At 51.2% G+C, this 16,470-nt stretch overlaps 1 protein-coding gene across 1 annotated transcript in view; it reads right to left on the bottom strand.

The window, feature by feature from the left end:
- The window catches only part of LOC140388644 (laminin subunit beta-2-like), a 305,667-nt gene that overhangs the window by 66,956 nt on the left and 222,241 nt on the right, over positions 1-16,470 (bottom strand). The window contains 1 exon segment of the mRNA XM_072473108.1: positions 1,533-1,757. Within this exon segment, the coding sequence (XP_072329209.1) occupies positions 1,533-1,757 (225 nt within the window).

The raw sequence follows: 16,470 nt of genomic DNA, 5'->3' as shown, positions 1-16,470 counted from the left end.
AGAATCGGACAATAATCGGAAGGGTATTCACAGAAAGGGAAAGAGATTTGATTGGGAGAAAAAAAGAGAAAAGTAGGAAAATATGTAAAAACTTTAACTTTGGTAAACGTGTGGGAAGCCTGCAAGATTGGGGTTCCACTGTTTAAATGTTCTCCGTACTGAGTGGGAGTGGGAGGATCCAATTGTAAACTCTCTTATGTTGTTCAGTTCCTGCCCTATCTTTCCGCGGTGAGTTTAATGGGTAAATGATATACAAATGCAGCAATTTCCAGGAATTCACAGGAAGGTTGATGACAAGCTCTCACCCTGCTGATGATAACAACAAAGAACAAAGGAATGTACAGCACAGGAACAGGCCCTTCGGCCCTCCAAGCCCGTGCCGACCATGCTGCCCGACTAAACTACAATCTTCTACACTTCCTGGGTCCGTATCCCTCTATTCCCATCCTATTCATGTATTTGTCAAGATGCCCCTTAAATGTCACTATCGTCCCTGCTTCCACCACCTCCTCCGGTAGCGAGTTCCAGGCACCCACTACCCTCTGCGTAAAAAACTTGCCTCGTACATCTACTCTAAACCTTGCCCCTCGCACCTTAAACCTATGCCCCCTAGTAATTGACCCCTCTACCCTGGGGAAAAGCCTCTGACTATCCACTCTGTCTATGCCCCTCATAATTTTGTAGACCTCTATCAGGTCGCCCCTCAATGCTAATGCCCTCCATACCAGGCAACATTCTGGTAAATCTCTTCTGCACCCTCTCTAAAGCCTCCACATCCTTCTGGTAGTGTGGCGACCAGAATTGAACACTATACTCCAAGTGTGGCCTAACTAAGGTTCTATACAGCTGCAACATGACTTGCCAATTCTTATACTCAATGCCCCGGCCAATGAAGGCAAGCATACCGTATGCCTTCTTGAGTGGAGTGGAACAGTGGAGTGGAACAAATCCTCAATGAATTTGTGGCATTTCTCAACTCATGGGGTAAAAAGAAATGTTGACAATAGTCAGCAGAGAGACAGCATCAGAACCTCAGGTCACAAACTGACTTGTTAACTCTGTTTCCCTCTCCCCAGATACTGCCCGACCCGCCGGGTATTTCCAGCATTTATTGTTTTTGTTTCCAATTCCCAGCATCTGCAGTATTTTGCTTTTCCAACAGTGCTCAGCTCGTGGGCACCTCTTTGTTGTCACGGGTTACTGGATGATTGGCACATTAGTAATTTGAGGCACCATTGAACTCACCATCATTCTGGGTACAATTCTAGGCTGTGACACAGCACACAAGGAAGCCATTTGGTCTATCATGTTTTTGATAGCTCCTTTGTCGAACTTCCCAATAAGACCCACTCCCCCGCCTATCACCCACAGACGTGCAAATGTTGCCTTCCTCAGTATTTACCAAGTTCCCTTTTGAAATTTATCACTGAATTTCCTTTTGACCCTCTCTGGGGCAACTTATTCACAACAACTGGCCAAGTGAAAACAATTCTCCTCACGTCGCCTCTTGTATATGAAAATGTAAAATTTACTTTTGCAGTTGCGTCGAGAGGCGTTGCCATGGTATCCTAACCGACAGTGCTCGCAGTGAGTCCCCTCCGTGTTGAATAGGCATTTCAAGCACTGGCCGGTCTGTCGATCACACGACTGGGGATCGCCAACATCGATATTGTTGTGGCACTGACACTGCAGACACCTCCCGCCCGGTAGTGAGGGGTTACCGTAGTAGCCAGGTGCACATTCTTCACATCGAGAACCTGTCAACAGAAATGAGGGAGAGGAATTAGCTCCTTGCTTTCAGCTTACAGAGAGAGACTGGTAAGGCTGGGGCCATTCTCACCAGGTCAGAGAAGGCCGAGAGGAGATCTCATCGGGGCACACAAAATTCTGAGGGGTTGATGGGGTCGACAGGAAGAAGCTTTTCCCCTCAGTAGAGAGGCCAATAACCAGGGGTCATAGATTTAAGGCGAGGAGGAGATGTGGAGAGGATTTGATGAAGAACATTTTCACCCAGAGGTTGGTGGGAGTCTGTACCTCGCGACCTGAAAGCATTTCGATGAACATTTGAAATGCCGCAGCAGACAAGGCTGCAGACCGAGTGTGGGAAAATGGGATAGGAATAGTTAGCTGCTTGATGGCCAACAGGTCAAAGGGCCTCTTTCTGCGATGTAAAACTCGGTGACATCAAGGCCAGGCCAGGTAATGATGGTCGGCTTCCTTCCCTGGTGCGACGTTAGTGACCCAGCTGTGATTTTACTGACAATCTGGCTGCTTCATGGGCAGATTCCAGGGCCGGGATTCTCCCCTACCCGGCGGGGCGGGGGGTCCCGGCGAGATGGAGTCACCATGACGGGCTAGGCCCGCACCGGAGTGGTTTCCGAAAGGACTTCGCCGGGCGGCAGAAGCCCGCGCATGCACGGGAGCGTCAGCGACCGCTGACGTCATCCCCGCGCATGCGCAGGGGAGGGGTGTCTCTTACACGTCGGCCATGGTGAAGACTGTGGCCGAGGCGGAGGGAAAAGAGAGCCCCCACAGCCCTGGAGCCCGCCCGCGCCGCCTAGTCCCGCCGGGAAGAGAGGTGGTTTGATTCTCGCCGGCGGGACAGGCATTCCAGCAGCGGGACTTCGGCCCATCGCGGGCCGGAGAATCGCCGGGGGGGGTCCCGCCGACCGGCGAGGCGCGATTCCCACCCCTGCCGAATATCCAGTGCCGGAGAATTCGGCAACCGGCGGGGGCGGGATTCACGCCAGCCCCCGCCGATTCTCCGACCCGCGGGGAGTCGGAGAATCCCGCCTCAGGTTTTTATATAAATTAAACAAAATTCTCCAACTATAATAATAAGAATTGTAATTGTCATAAGGCGGCTTACATTAACACTGCAATGAAGCTGCTGTGAAAAGCCCCTAGTCGCCACATTCCGGCACCTGTTTGTGTACACTGAGGGAGAATTCAGAATGTCCAATTCACCTAGCAAGTACGTCTCTCGGGACTTGTGGGAGGAAACCGGAGCACCAGGAGGAAACCCACGCAGACACGGGGAGAACGTGCAGACTGCACACAGACACTGACCCAAGCCGGAATCGAACCTGGGACCCTGGCGCTGTGAAGCAACAGTGCTAACCACTGTGCTGCAGTGCCAGTCTCTGATATGGAGGGGTCTCTGATATAGGGAGTATCTAATATGGAGTGGTCTGTGATATGGGGGTCGGAATAGGCACGATTTGCATTGTGGGGGCTCTCTGATGGATTTGGGGGGCACCAAGATTACATACATACCCCCTTGACCCACCGTGAGGTCCACCACACCAGGGCCACACTTATTAATACTTTCACCAATCCACGCCAGCGTGAATCCTGGCCGGGAGCACCACAGACACGTGGAGAATCAGATCACCAGCCTGCCAATCGGCTGCAAATGGTTCAAACCACCCATTTGCCCAGTCCCACCATCGCAGGGTGGGCAGCTCACTGCAGCCAGCGGGGGGAGACCAGAGTGGGTCTGTTTCTCGCCTGGCGCGTGATTCGCTGGGAACTCTGCTACCAGCAGCAGGAAGTAAAGAATCCGCCCGGATCGGTGCCGGGAGAAGGTGTGAATTTGAAGCAACCGCCCGGTTTCCAAACCAGTGAAGCCTTTGTTCCCAGAAAGCAGTCGCTTCTGAACCTTTGTTTTGAATTTCCACATCTGAGGAGTCGTGTGGCGTATCTTTATTGAAGGTGACAAGAGTCCTTTGTCTTGGGTAATGTCACTGGATTTGAAGAGTTAAAATCTCTAATGGAGTGTTTGCCAAAGATGTCCTTTCACCCGGTGCCAGGCGAAGGGCATCTCCTCGTGGCTGGAGAAGAACCTGGAGGGGGAAGGGAGGATCCAGTTGTTGTGATCTTGCGAAGGAAGCAATGACACTGGCAGAACCTGGAATGATGTTCTGCTGGGAGAATGTGAGGAGCTGGGAACTAAATTAAAACACAGAACATCAGAGGTAATCATCTCTGGATTGTTACCTGAACTGGGCTGGGACCCGAGTCCTGGTCGACTGTACAACACGGGCTGCGGACAAGGCTTTAATCTGACAGGGTATCTGAGAGCTCAGGTCATGAGATATTTATAAATCCAAAAAGATAGGTTGAGGCACCAGAACAGCATCGTGATGTGGGTAATGGCAAGCAGAGTGGACCAGGAAAGGATGCTAATTAAAAAATATTTGTTCATCGACAAATAAGGTCATTGCAGGGAACTGAAGTAAAGAAATTGAAATTCCAGGTTCTTTCTTTCAATGTGCGAAGAAACGTTTGCAATAAGACAGATGAACTAGTGACACAAATGAAATGAAATGAAATGAAATGAAATGAAAATCGTTTATTGTCACAAGTCGGCTTCAAATGAAGTTACTGTGAAAAGCCCCTAGTCGCCACATTCCGGCACCTGTTCGGGGAGGCTGTTACGGGAATTGAACCGTGCTGCTGGCCTGCCTTGGTCTGCTTTCAAAGCCAGCGATTTAGCCCTGTGCGAAATCAAGATAAATGATTTAGATTTAATCGCCATTGGAGAGATCAGGGGCGGGATTCTCCGCAATCGGCGCGATGTCCGCCAACCGGAGCCAAAAACGGCGCAAATCAGTCCGGCATCGCGCCGCCCCAAAGGTGCGGAATCCTCCGCATCATGAGCGGCCGAGCCCTAACCTTGAGGGGCTAGGCCCGCGCCGGACTGATTTCTGCCCCGCCAGCTAGCGGGAAACTGCCGGCCGCACATGCGCGGGAGCGTCAGCGGCCGCTCACGGCATCCCCGCGCATGCGCAGTGGAGGGGGTCTCTTCCGCCTCCCCGGAGAATCGCCGGGGGGGGGCCCGCCAACCGGCGCGACGCGATTCCCGCCCCGCCGAATATCCAGTGCCGGAGAATTCGGCAACCGGCGGGGGAGGGGATTCACGCCAACCCCCGGCGATACTCTGACCCAGCTGGGGGTCGGAGAATCCCGCCCATGGTTACAATGTGATCAAGGGTGAGCAATAAAGGTTCCAGGGTGCACAATATTTCAGAATGACAGAAAATGGAAATGGAGGTGGGGTCACCCTGATAGTAAATGATAACATAAGGACATTAGTGAGAAGGGATCTGGCCTCAGATCAGGAAGTGGAAACAGTATGGGTGGGAAATTAGGAATAGTGGCATCTGAGTGTCCCTTTAAGAAAGGTTCTGTTTCTTATCATGTAACACATTGGGCTGTGGCTGTGAGGTGAGAGAGGGCTTCAGTTTCAGTTTGACTGCTTTGGACGGCAGAAGGAGAAAGAAGTGCTTTCCCTGTTTTCATTTCAAAAGCTGTTCCAGTAAAAAGCCCATTGATTGTGGCTAACTGCCTCGGTAATGTTAAAGATAGAGTAGCTTGACCTCCGGGTGCGGCTATGCTGAGCTAGGTTACATATTCGGCAGCTCCCGCTTGGAACGGACTTTTGGGCTCTTTTACAGGGCCCCCACGGCATTTGTTTGACATTTCCCGGTGTGGGAAGAAGACTGCAACATTCCCCTGACAGTGTCCCCCAGGAATGGTATGTCTCTTGGTTACCAGACCCGGCAGAAACAGTAAAAGATTTGGCTGTAACTGCAGGGGAGAGAGGGGCCTCTTCCAGCATGCAGGCGGGGGAAGGGCAAGCTTAAAGGCTGCAAGCTGACTTGAGGGCCTTTATTAAAGGTGAATCCTAGCAGCAGAGGGAACAACTGTGAACAGATCTACCAAGGCCACTGAAGAAGCGGGGACGAGGCTTCCGGTGGCGGCCATGGAGGAGTAGGTCGCGTATTCGGCAGCTCTCGTCTGGAACTTACTCTCAGACCTTTTTCAGGAGTTTCCACAGACCTTTTGGGGCAGATTGGTGAAGCGAACACTGCCAAAAGGATTCCCTCTCGAGACTTCCGGTTGCGGCTATGCGGAGCTAAGTCGCACATTCGGCGGCTCCTGCAAAAACGGACTTTTGGGCTCTTTTCAAGGCCCCCAAGGGCACTTTTTCGATGTTTCCCGGTGTGGGAAGGAGTTAATAATAGTTCCCCGTCAGTATATGGCTTTAACTAGGAGCGGGGCAACAAAAAAGGTGGTGGTGGAACAGAAGAAGGGAGGGAAGAAGGACAAAATGGCGGCGGGCGGAGACCAGGCAGCGTGGAGGCAGTGGGCGGAGGAGCAACAGGAGGGTATCCAGCGCTGCCTCAGAGAGATTAAAACGGACCTGCTAGAGCCGATGAAGGCTTCTATTGATGAGCTGCTGGAGACACAGACGGCCCAGGGGGTGGCGATCCGAGAGGCTCGACAAAAGATCTCTGACAATGAGGACGAGATCTTAGGCCTGGCGGTAAAGGTGGAGGCGGACGAGGCGCTCCACAAGAAATGGCAGGAGCGGTTCGAGGAGATGGAGAATCGGTCGAGGCGGAAGAATCTGCGGATTCTGGGCCTCCCGGAGGGGCTGGAGGGGTCGGACGTGGGGGCCTATGTGGTCACCATGTTGAACTCGCTGATGGGAGCGGGGTCCTTCCAGGGGCCCCTGGAGCTGGAAGGGGCCCATAGAGTGTTGGCGAGGAGGCCCAAGGCTAACAAGTCCACGGGCGGTGCTGGTGCGGTTCCATCGGTTCGTCGATCGGGAGTGTGTGCTCAGGTGGGCCAAGAAGGAGAGGAGCAGCGGGTGGGAGAACGCGGAGGTTCGGATATATCAGGACTGGTGTGTGGAGGTGGCGAACAGGAGGGCCGGGTACAATCGAGCGAAGGTGGTGCTGCACAGGAAGGGAGTGAAGTTTGGCATGTTGCAGCCGGCGTGACTGTGGGTTACCTACAAGGACCGGCACCATTATTTTGAGTCTCCGGAGGAGGCGTGGGCCTTTGTTCAGGCCGAGAAGCTGGACACAGACTGAGGGTCGAGATGGGCGATTGGGGACTGCGTGGATATGTTATGCCTATTTTTGGTTCGGGGAGGGGGGGTTTGGGTTTCATTTTCTCTGTGTTTTTCTCTTTCGGGTTGGGGAGGGTGGATGGGGCGGGTTGGGCACTGTTTTGGTTGGTGGCGGGGCCTGGTAGGTGGAGAGCGCGGGATTCTTTTCCCACGCCGAAGACTGGGGGGGCGGGACCGGGGTGGGTTAGAATGGAAGGGGGAGGGCGAGAGCCTGTGGATGGGGAGCGGGAGAGGAGGGTGTGCCACACAATGGGAGGAGTCGAAGGGGAGGCGGGAGTGGCCGGGGTCAGCAGGAGTCAGCTGACTTGCGGAAGTGCAATGGGGGGAGTAAACCAGCTAGGATGGGTCCTAGCCGGGGGTGGGGGGGGGGGGGGGGGGGATCGAGTTGCTGCTGCTAAGGTCAAGGAGGAGCTGGAGCGAGTGGGGTGGGTCAAGACGGGGGTATGCCGCTGTGGGGAACGAGCCGGGTGTGGGGTGCGGGCGTATGGCTGGCCGAGGAGGGGTCATGGCTAGTCGGCAGGGGAGGGGGGCGGGTAGCCCCCTAATCCGGCTGATAACCTGGAATGTAAGGGGACTGAATGGGCCGGTTAAGCGGGCCCGTGTGTTCGCGCACCTGAAGGGGCTCAGGGCGGATGTGGTTATGCTCCAGGAGACACACCTGAAGGCGGCAGACCAGGTAAGACTGAGGAAAGGGTGGGTAGGTCAGGCGTTTCACTCGGGGGTGGATGCCAAAAATCGGGGGGTGGTGATCTTGGTGGGAAAGAAGGTGTCATTCGAGGCGTCGAGCATTGTGGCAGATAATGGCGGTAGGTACATAATGGTAAGTGGTAAGTTGCAGGGAGAGAGGGTGGTACTGGTCAATGTGTATGCTCCGAACTGGGACGATGCGGGTTTTATGCGGCGTATGTTGGGTCGGATCCCAGACTTGGAAGTGGGGGGCCTGATAATGGGGGGAGACTTTAACACGGTGTTGGATCCGGCACTGGATCGCTCCAGGTCTAGGACGGGTAGGAAGCCGGCGGCTAGAGTGTTGAGGGGATTTATGGACCAAATGGGAGGGGTGGACCCTTGGAGATTTGCAAGGCCGGGGGCTAGGGAAGTTTAATTCTTCTCACATGTCCATAAGGCTTATTCTCGAATCGACTTTTTCATTTTGAGTAGGGCGCTGATAGCGAGAGTAGAGGATACCGAGTATTCGGCAATAGCCATTTCGGACCACGCCCCACATTGGGTGGACTTGGAGATGGGGGAGGAGAGGGACCAGTGCCCGCTGTGGCGCTTGGAGGTGGGGCTGTTGGCGGACGAGGAGGTGAGCGAGCGGGTCCGAGGAAGTATAGAGAGGTACTTGGAGGCCAACGTGAACAGGGAGGTCCGAGTGGGGATGGTATGGGAGGCGCTGAAGGCGGTGGTGAGGGGAGAGCTGATCTCCATTAGGGCCCACAAGGAGCGGAGGGAGCGGGGGGAGAGGGAGAGGCTGGTGAGGGAGATGGTGAGGGTAGACAGGAGGTATGCGGAAGAGCCTGAGGAAGGATTGTTGAGGAAGAGGCGCAGCCTCCAGGCCGAATTCGACCTGGTGACCACCAGGAAGGCGGAGGTGCAGTGGAGGAAGGCCCAGGGGGCGGTCTACGAGTATGGGGAAAAGGCAAGCCGGATGCTGGTGCATCAGCTTCGGAAGCGGGACGCAGCTAGGGAGATCGGGGGAGTTAAGGACAGGGGAGGGAGCGTGGTGCGGAGTGGGGTTGGCATCAATGGGGTCTTCAGGGACTTCTACGAGGAATTGTACCGATCCGAGCCCCCACGGGAGGAGGGAGGGATGAGCCGTTTCCTGGACCAATTGAGGTTTCCAAAGGTGGAAGAGGGACTGGTGGCGGGACTGGGGGCTCCGATTGGGCTGGAGGAGCTAATCAAAGGGATAGGAAGCATGCAGGCGGGGAAGACACCGGGGCCGGACGGTTTCCCGGTCGAGTTCTATAAAAAATATATGGACCTGTTGGGCCCGCTGTTAGTTAGGACCTTTAATGAGGCAAGGGAGGGGGGGCTTTACCCCCGATGATGTCCCGGGCACTGATCTCCTTGATCCTGAAGCGGGACAAGGATCCCCTGCAGTGTGGGTCTCACAGACCGATTTCCTTGCTAAATGTAGATGCCAAGGTGCTGGCGAAGGTCTTAGCCACGAGGATTGGGGATTGTGTGCCGCAGATCATCCATGAAGACCAGACGGGGTTTGTGAAGGGGAGGCAGTTGAACACGAATGTGCGGAGGCTCCTGAACGTTATCATGATGCCGGCGAGGGAGGGGGAGGCGGAGATAGTGGTGGCGATAGATGCTGAGAAAGCCTTCGATAGGGTAGAGTGGGGATACCTGTGGGAGGTGCTGAAGAGGTTCGGGTTTGGGGAGGGGTTTGTCAGGTGGGTTAGGCTGTTGCATGAGGTCCCGATGGCGAGTGTGGCCAGAAATAGGAGGAGGTCCGAGTACTTTCGGTTGCACCGAGGGACGAGACAGGGGTGTCCCCTGTCCCCACTGCTCTTCACACTGGCGATTGAACCCATGGCTATGGCACTGAGAGTCGAGGAACTGGAGAGGGTTGGTGCGGGGTGGGGAGGAGCATAGGGTGTCGCTTTATGCGGACGACCTGCTGCTGTATGTGGCGGACCCGGTGGGAGGAATGCCAGAGGTAATGAGGATCCTTAGGGAATTCGGGGACTTTTCAGGATACAAGCTCAATATGGGGATGAGCGAGCTGTTCGTAGTTCAGCTAGGGGACCAGGAGAGGGGGATTGGCGAGCTCCCACTAAAAAGGGCGGAGAGGAGCTTCAGATATTTGGGGGTCCAGGTGGCCAGGAGCTGGGGGGCCCTGCATAGGCTTAACTTTGCAAGGCTGGTGGAGCAAATGGAAGAGGAGTTCAAGAGGTGGAACGCGTTTCCGCTGTCCTTGGTGGGTAGGGTGCAGTCTATCAAAATGACGGTGCTCCCAAGGTTTTGTTCCTGTTCCAGTGCCTCCCCGTGTTTATCCCGAAGGCTTTTTTCAGGCGGGTTAACAGGAGTATAATGGGGTTTGTGTGGGCGCGAGGGACTCCGAGGGTGAGAAGGGTGTTCCTGGAGCGGAGTAGAGATAGGGGGGGGCTGGCGCTGCCCAACCTCTGTGGGTACTACTGGACCGCCAATGCGACGATGGTGCGCAAGTGGGTGATGGAGGGGGAGGGGGTTGCATGGAAGAGGCTGGAGACGGCGTCCTGTGTGGGTACAAATCTGGGGGCGCTGGCAATGGCGCCGCTACCGCTCCCTCCAAGGAGGTATGCCACGAGCCCGGTGATGGTGGCGGCCCTCAAAATTTGGGGGCAGTGGTGGCGACACAGGGGGGAAGTTGGGGCCTCGGCGTGGACCCCATTACAGGGGAACCACAGGTTCGCCCCAGGAAGAACAGGTGGAGGGTTTTCGGGGTGGCACAGGGCAGGGATACGAAAGTTGGGGGACCTGTTTGTGGACGGGAAGTTCGCGAGCTTGGGTGAGCTGGAGGAGAAGTACGGGCTCCCCCGGGGAACACCTTCAGGTACTTACAGGTAAGGGCGTTTGCCAGACGGCAGGTGGTGGAATTCCTGCGGCTACTGCCACACACAGTGCAGGACAGGGTGCTCTCGCGGGGGTGGGTGGGAGTGGGGAAGATCTCGGAAACTTACCAGGTGATGCAGGAGGAGGAGGCCTCGGTGGTGGAGTTGAAAGGTAAGTGGGAGGAGGAGTTGGGAGAGGAGATCGAAGAGGGGACGTGGGCAGATGCCCTAGGGAGGGTGAATTCTTCCTCTTCGTGCGCGAGGCTCAGCCTCATACAGTTTAAGGTGCTGCACAGGACACACATGAACGGGACAAGGATGGTTCTTTGGGGGTGAGGACAGGTGTGTTAGGTGCTCAGGGAGCCCAGCAAATCACACCCATATGTTCTGGGCATGCCCAGCGCTGGAGGAATTTTGGAAGGGCGTAGCAAGGACGGTGTCGAGGGTGGTAGGATCCAGGGTCAGACCGGGCTGGGGCTCGCAATATTTGGGGTGGCAGAGGAGCCGGGTGTGCAGGAGGCGAAAGAGGCCGGAATTCTGGCCTTTGCGTCCCTGGTAGCCCAGCGGAGGATTCTCCTTCAGTGGAAAGATGCGAGGCCCCCAAGTCCTGGGTCAGCGATATGGCAGGGTTCATTAAATTGGAGAGGGTGAAATTCGCCTTGAGAGGGTCGGTACAAGGGTTCTGTCTGGCAGAACGATAGACATTGGTCAATGGCAGCAGCAGCTCGGGGGGGGGGGGGTTTACTTTATTTTTGTTTATGTTATTTACACTGGAGGGTCTGAGGGGGTGTATACACCTGTTGTGTTAAGTCGGGGTGTTAATCTTAATTTATTATTTATGTACAGGGTGGGAGGGGTTTGGGGGGTTACTTTTTTAGATTGTGTTTTGTACTTAACCCTGTTGGGTTCTTTTTTCTTTCTCATTTTGTTTTTGATATTTTATGAAAACCTTTAATAAAAATTATTTTAAAAAAAAAAGATAGAGTAGCTTATGAAGGAGCTTTGAAACTGCTGGTTGGGACTGGATCAGAATCTCAGGGAAAGGACCAGTCTTATTCAAGTGAGATTACAGAGTTCTGGGCCATGCCCTCGAAAAGGGGTTTTGGTTTATTGGATTTTGTTATTGAATTGAAACAGTTAAGGGGGAATTCATCAAGTATTATATACATAGATTACTGTAGCTGTGTGTGGTGTCTTTATGTTTGTATATATTGTGTTAACTACATTCTTAGAGTAAACCTTGTTCTGATTAGAGTGTGTAGGAAGTCTGATAAATCACACCTGCAGTGAAAGCTTTTGTGATCATCCTCGCCAAATTCAACATAAAGGTTCATAATGCACTTTGGAGTTTCGAAGCCCTGTCCCATAACAATAGCAAGAGTCGGAAAACACTAGTGGGAGTTTATATATTAGGCCCCTAACAGCAGTGAAAGAGTTGCACAGAGCACGAAAAAATAAATGATTGGATCTCCTAAGAAAGGCACAATAACAATTAATCTTCAAGAAGACTGGGACAATCAAATTGGCAAGAGTGATGTTGGTGATGAGCTTGGCAATGTTTTCCTGACAGTTACTTGGAGCAATACATTGTGGAACCACATGGGGATAAAGTTATCTAGTATTGTATAACGAAGCAGGGTTAATCAGTAATGTCACAGTGAAAAAGATCCTCCGGGAAATAGTGATCACACCCTTGAAACCTATGTTAATTTTGAAAGTAAAGAATCTTAAACTTAAACAGACCAGTTACCGTGAGATTGGTTATTGGAAAAATGCTGTAACCTATTAATAAGGAAATATTAACAATGCAGTTAGAAAAGCATTGTATGATTAGAACAAGTCAACACAGTTTCACCAAAGCGAGATCTTGTTTGATAAATTTATTCGAGCTTTTTGTGGATGTAGCAAATTGGGTTGATAAAGGGGCACAAGGCAGGGTTTATTGGCAGGGGAACCAGACAGATAACAATGAGCTTTTTAATTATTGAACACACGGAAGAAGAAAAAAACAGAAGTTGTTGTGGTGCTAATGTGATTAATATCTGTAACGTTGTGAATCACAAATTAACATTTAATATTTGGAGAAAATTCTTGCCATTTTGGTGTCCTGATAGGATCGGTGTTGCAGCCTGAACTAATCATATTTATCAATGACTTAGAACATAAGAACTACGAGCAGGAGTCGGCCATCTGGCCCCTCGAGCCTGCTCCACCATTCAATGAGATCATGGCTGATCTTTTGTGGACTCAGCTCCACTTTCCGGCCCGAACACCATAACCCTTAATCCCTTTATTCTTCAAAAAACTATCTATCTTTATCTTTAAAACATTTAATGAAGGAGCCTCTACTGCTTCACTGGGCAAGGAATTCCATAGATTCACAACCCTTTGGGTGAAGAAGTTCCTCCTAAACTCAGTCCTAATACGTGATGACATAGAATGCTGCAAATCAAATTTTGCCAATGAAACAAAGATAACAATGTAGATGCAAGCATCAGATTACAAAGAGATATTGATAATTAAATGAACAGGTAAACCTGTGGCAAATGGAATTCAGTGTGAGGTAAGCGAATTTTGACCTAAAAGATAGAACAAAGAACAATCCAGCACAGGGACAGGCCCTTCGGCCCTCCAAGCCTGTACTGGTCATGATACCACCTAGAGGGGACTTTCTAAATGGTGAAAATCTAAAACAGTGGAGCTCCGAGAGACTTGGGAAGTGAAGATACAAAATGTTACAAACTATGATATTTGTCACAGAAAATGATCAGAAAGGCTCATGGAATGTTATTGTTTATATCGAGAGGTCTGGAATACAAGATGGTAGAAGTCGTGCCTAACTAATTTAGTGGAATTTTTTGAGGATATTACCAGTGCGGTAGATAACGGGGAGCCAATGGATGTGGTATTTCTGGATTTCCAGAAAGCCTTTGACAAGGTGCCACACAAAAGGTTGTTGCATAAGATAAAGATGCATGGCATTAAGGGGAAAGTAGTAGCATGGATAGAGGATTGGTTAATTAATAGAAAGCAAAGAGTGGGGATTAATGGGTGTTTCTCTAGTTGGCAATCAGTAGCTAGTGATGTCCCGCAGGGATCAGTGTTGGGCCCACAATTGTTCACAATTTACATAGATGATTTGGAGCTGGGACCAAGGGCAATGTGTCCAAGTTTGCAGACGACACTAAGATGAGTAGTAAAGCAAAAAGTGCAGAGGATACTGGAAGTCTGCAGAGGGATTTGGATAGGCTAAGTGAATGGGCTAGGGTCTGGCAGATGGAATACAATGTTGACAAATGTGAGGTTATCCATTTTGGTAGGAATAACAGCAAAATGGATTATTGTTTAAATGATAAAATGTTAAAACAGGCTGCTGTGTAGAGAGACCTGGGTGTGCTAGTGCATGAGTCGCAAAAAGTTGGTTTACAGGTGCAACAGGTGATTAAGAAGGAAAATGGAATGTTGTCCTTCATTGCTAGCGGGATGGAATTTAAGACTAGGGAGGTTATGCTGCAATTGTATAAGGTGTTAGTGAGGCCACACCTGGAGTATTGTGTTCAGTTTTGGTCTCCTTACTTGAGAAAGGACGTACTGGCACTGGAGGGTGTGCAAAGGAGATTCACTAGGTTAGTCCCAGAGCTGAAGGGATTGGATTACGAGGAGAGGTTAAGTAGACTAGGACTGTACTCGTTGGAATTTAGAAGGATGAGGGGGGGATCTTATAGAAATATATAAAATTATGAAGGGAATAGATAGGATAGATGCGGGCAGGTTGTTTCCACTGGAGGGTGAAAGCAGAACTAGGGGGCATAGCCTCAAAATAAAGGGAAAGTAGATTTAGGACTGAGTTTAGGAGGAACTTCTTCGCCCAAAGGGTTGTGAATCTATGGAATTCCTTGCCCAGTGAAGCAGTAGAGACTCCTTCATTAAATGTTTTTAAGATAAAGATAGATAGTTTTTGAAGAAGAAAGGGATTAAGGGTTATGGTGTTCGGGCCGGAAAGTGGAGCTGAGTCCACAAAAGATCAGCCATGATCTCATTGAATGGTGGAGCAGGCTCGAGGGGCCAGATGGCCGACTCCTGCTCCTAGTTCTTATCTACACAGCTTTCTGGTAAGACCACAGTGTGGATAGTGAGAGCAATTCTGGGCATCACAGAGATATTGACCTTGGAGGGAGCGCAGTGTAGATTTATCAGATAGATACCTGGACTGAAGTATTAAATTACCAGGAGAGATTACACAGGAGAAACATTCATTGTAATTTAGAAGGCGAAGAGTTGATTTTATCAAAACAATTAAAATATTAGGGGAACAATTAGTGTAGATTAAAAAAAAACTTCCAGCTGGTTGGGGATTCTGGACAAAGGGACATTTTTATTGCTTCATACCATGTGTGTGTCTTTGGCAAGGTCAGCATTTACTGCCCATCGCTAATTGTCCTTGAGAAGGTGGTGCTGCGGATTGCTTCATGAACTGTGCACCCTATCCCTGTAATTTCCCAAACTTGTTATTTACCCGGCTTCTGGTTTCGTTGTCTCGAAATCTTGTTTATTTCCCAAACTGTCCTTGTGGTGTAAGAGTACACTTACAGTGCTGTTGGGAATGTGGGGGTGAGGGGGGACCAGGATGTTGACCCAGTGAAAACGAAGGAACTTTATATTTAGTTCCAGGTCACAATGGCGAGTGACTTTGAGGGGAAACTGCCGGTGGCGGTGTTCGTGGTGGCAGAGGTTGCAAGATTGGAAGGTGCTGTCGAAGGAGCCTTGGTGAGTTGCTGCTGTGCATCTTGTAGATGGTGCACACGGCTGTCACTGTGCGTCGGTGGAGGGAGTGAACATTTAAGTGGTGGATGGGATGCCAATCAAGCAGGCAGCTTTGTCCTGAATGGTGCCAAGTGTTTTGAATGTTGTTCAAGCTACATTCATCCCGGCAAGTGTATTGTGGTCACTGACCATCTGCACATTCATGAAGTGGAAGTCTTGTGGTTCACGAAGGCTCCTGGTTGACCTGCTGGTGTCTTTCTGGGCCACACCCTGGGTGTGGGGAACCAGCCATCACCGCAGAGCCTCTGGCTGGCCTCGACTGTCCGGTAATGGATAAATGTGTGGACGTGTTTGAAGATGGCGTCAGTCATGTTGACAGAACTGTGTGCAGGTGATTGGGAGACAGCCCACACATCCCCCACTCAGCCCCGGGAGAACTGGGAGAGTAGCGGTTGAGAGCCACTGGCCTGGGGTGTTCGCCCACACAGTCGAAGGTGATCTCCAGACTGAATCATCTGCCGTTTCGCTGTCACCGTGTCCCTGGAGAGGTGGAGCCCCCTGCAACACCGGAACCCAGCATGCCCAGGTTAAAACTTTGGGAAATAAACAAGATTTCGAGACAACGAAACCAGAAGCCGGGCAAATAACGAGTTTGGGAAATGACAGGGATAGGGTGCAGAGTTACATCAAATATGATATTGACTTTCCACATCAACCTTTTCACATTGATTCATTAGGATTGGAATTAGTTAAGATCATGTTACGCTTTCTCAAAAAACACCAAAATTAAGAAGGCTAATACCTACCAGAAAATGTTAAATGTTTAGATTTTTAGTTTATCAGTAACTATCTCACACTGCCCATAACATTTTGCTTGCAAGCCAAAGATTCCTTTAACCCCCTCAAAACTCTTGCTGTTGCAAATACGGCGGCTTCTGGATAAATGGGAGGTCAGGGCTCGAATGCAGCAGGTATCACTGTCTAACTGGCTAACACTCACACCCGAGTCAGCAGGTCCCGTTTAGAATCAAGACTGACAATCCCACTGCAGAACTGAGGGAGTTAATCCGAGCTTCCCTCTGAACTTTCCAACAGAGAAGGTCCTGATGTCACTCTCTGGCTGAGCGTTCCTCTGAACCGACCATTTAGCACAGCTCTTTGTGGGAGCTGTGTCCAATTGGCTGCCGTATTTGTCTCTGAAACAACAGTGACCAAACATCCAAACACTTCACTAGC

This window comes from Scyliorhinus torazame, chromosome 13 (genome assembly GCF_047496885.1).
Source record: "Scyliorhinus torazame isolate Kashiwa2021f chromosome 13, sScyTor2.1, whole genome shotgun sequence".
Classification (NCBI taxonomy): domain Eukaryota; kingdom Metazoa; phylum Chordata; class Chondrichthyes; order Carcharhiniformes; family Scyliorhinidae; genus Scyliorhinus; species Scyliorhinus torazame.
This window is presented reverse-complemented; position numbering and strand designations above follow the sequence as displayed.